Source organism: Cryptotermes secundus, unplaced genomic scaffold (assembly GCF_002891405.2).
Source record: "Cryptotermes secundus unplaced genomic scaffold, Csec_1.0 scaffold4038, whole genome shotgun sequence".
In the NCBI taxonomy this organism is placed as follows: Eukaryota; Metazoa; Arthropoda; class Insecta; order Blattodea; family Kalotermitidae; genus Cryptotermes; species Cryptotermes secundus.
The window spans coordinates 15,839-18,500 of record NW_019743036.1 but is presented as its reverse complement, the minus strand read 5'-3'; the positions used below and the strand labels follow the sequence as shown (position 1 = coordinate 18,500).

At 39.3% G+C, this 2,662-nt stretch overlaps 1 protein-coding gene across 3 annotated transcripts in view; it reads left to right on the top strand.

Moving 5' to 3' along the window:
* Nucleotides 1-636: 636 nt before the first annotated feature.
* The window catches only part of LOC111873689 (hemolymph lipopolysaccharide-binding protein), a 13,789-nt gene continuing 11,763 nt past the window's right edge, over nucleotides 637-2,662 (top strand). For 2 of the 3 annotated variants that reach the window (XM_023868616.1, XM_023868617.1), the window contains exon 1: nucleotides 637-773. In XM_023868616.1, the coding sequence (XP_023724384.1) occupies nucleotides 652-773 (122 nt within the window). In that variant the 5' untranslated portion in view covers nucleotides 637-651. The remainder of the gene's footprint in view (nucleotides 774-2,662) is intronic. The other variant, XM_023868618.2, reaches the window with a different exon arrangement.

Here is a 2,662-nt window from a genome sequence, read left to right as displayed (position 1 = left end):
ACATCGCTCCTATTTCGAAATATTCTGAACATGTGTTCTTCAAATCTAACTACAAATCTACTATCGAACCCGAACATGTACAGTTTAATTTTAATGGAAACTTAAAATTCGGGACAGTTGGTAGAACCTGAAACCATTCCCATTATTATTATTATTATTATTATTGGAGGGAGTGGGTTTCCCCATGCACCGCGACTAGTAGTCTATTGTATGTCCCCCCTTGATATTCTACCAGTCTCCGTACCCTACCAGCACTGGCGCGTGCTATCAGCCCCGTTGAGCCAACGAGGTCGGTCCTCGGTACCTTGATGCTTCCTCCATCTGCCAGAGGCACTGGAAACTACTTGGGCGGGAAACTTGCCTAATTTAGCTCAGAGGTCTCCTAGAGACATGAGGATCTTTTACGTGCCGTAAATCTACGACATGGGACACACGGCTTAAATTCCGTCCCGGAGGACTTGTTCCCTGAATTTTTCCGCCCTTAAAAATTCCACGACCCATAGTACTGGGACTATTCCTGGAATTTTGGAATGTTTTTGCGCCTTCTTTTGGTTTTAATCTTTAACTTCCAGACGTGAACAATTTTTGACTAGCCGCCATTGGAATGCACATTTAATATCGATACGAGTGACATCTTTAGGAAGATTAGAAATGGTTACCTTATTGATACGGCAGTCAGAGGCGGTGAGAGGGTCGTTTGCAGTCGTTGCAGTTGACTGTGGTTTGAAGTGTGTCTCCGGTCTGTGTACCGCGTCGCAGTTTATTTCAGTGTGGTAGGTCGATGTTCGACATGCAGTTCATTTGCAACTGTATGTGAGTTCTTAAGTCATTTACTTTGGAAGTATTCAGAGAACAAATTGATTCTGCTGGTTTACTGAGATAAAATATGAATTGGTACTTGCCGTTTTTATAATTTACAAAGTCCAAACCTTGTTCTTAGCGTGTTATGTTGTCACAACGATACATCTTAAATACAGTCTTACAAATTCCAAAATTATACAGGTTTTGCAACATGAATGAATTAAAAATCATTACCAAATTTTTTAATACGACAGAAATTTAATTATTAATAATTGAAACTCGCAGAATTTAATAGAATAAGACGTTTGATTTCATTTTAATTTCTTTGGTATTTTACTTTTTTTTTTGTGATAGATTTGTTGCTCGTCAAATATTTCTCAGATCATAATTACAGTTGGTATGAATGAAAATGGAACATTTGGCTGCAAAGTTTCGCATGCATTTTCTCTTAATGCATTTGTGTGAAAATAACTTATTGCAAGAGAGAGAATGATAATGAACGTTGCGTCGAAATGTAATAAGCAGAGATAAACAGATTTCTTACCTACATTTAAAAACCTCTTTGGAGATAAACCATAAAATGCCTCGCATTCCATGTTACTGACTTGCATTCTGTAGGTATCCAGTTTTATTTCTGATGGGGAACAATATTTTTGCTGTATTTTCTCTCGATGGTAAATAACTTTACAGTTTATAAAATTCCATTACATTGCGCAACAGTACACTAAATTATTTTATTCAGGTTTCTTCAGGATAATTTCCTGCAGATCACGACAGAGTCTTTTTACATCCCTTTGTCTCCCATGCTATATAACTTCCAGTTAGTAGAAAATTATTACGTAATATAATTGTCATCCATTTCAGACCTTCATGGGAAGCGTTTTTCTGTAACATTGGCTACAGGCGAACGTCTTTAAGAATTATTTTACCATTTTGGGGAGAATGTGTGATAAGCCTTTACAATTTCCTTGCCTACACTGATATCCACCTTACAATATAAGATAAGCATTATTTCTAACATCAGAGAGATGACGCTTCAATATGCCGGTAGTTCACGTATTATTCTGCATGTTAAGGTTACTATAGTGAAGCTGTGCTAGATTCAAATATGAAAAATTCAAAATAATTTTTAGAATGGTGAATGTCTTTACCAATAATTAAATTCGAACTGGTGATATAATACATACACGTTACCATTTTACTTGCATCAACTTCCAGTCATATTTTCTTACTAGCAATATCCTTATATGCAGTGTCTATCAAGTGATAGCCACTCCCACTCGTATTATTCGTGGGTTTACTCAGTCACTCCACATGAATGGCAGGACAGTAGCACGGAAGAGATCACCTCAGCCTCCTCCAGCTTTGCGTTTCGATATACGTAACTGCACTTAAATCGCTCGTGTCTTGTGATTCTCAGTAAACATAGGGTAAAGGTAAAGCTGTTCCTGTGACCGGTCGTGGAGATCCATAGGGTTGTGAGACGTTGAGGTTCCCACATTCTCTAGACAATCGGCTCACAGATGGCGGTAAGGTTGTCAGCCTTACGCGCCGGCCGCGCTTTATCTCCAGGAATATTCCTGGTACTCATTTAGGTCAAGCTGTGTTGACCCCAGAGCCACAGTGCTGCTTAAGGAGTGGGTCGATTGAAAAATCCCGCGACCTTTCCGGCTTGCAGCATAGGGCCTCAACCAACTACGCTACTGCGTGCCCCGTTCAGTTTAGCCAGCGTTGGCAGAATACAAGCCCGCTGCTGGGTATAAGGAATGCTCTTTTATGAGGGTTAATTTTAAGTGTTCCTGTGTTTTTTTATAACGGGTTGACAACTTGACAGATTCACTCAGCAGGGCAATGCAATCAT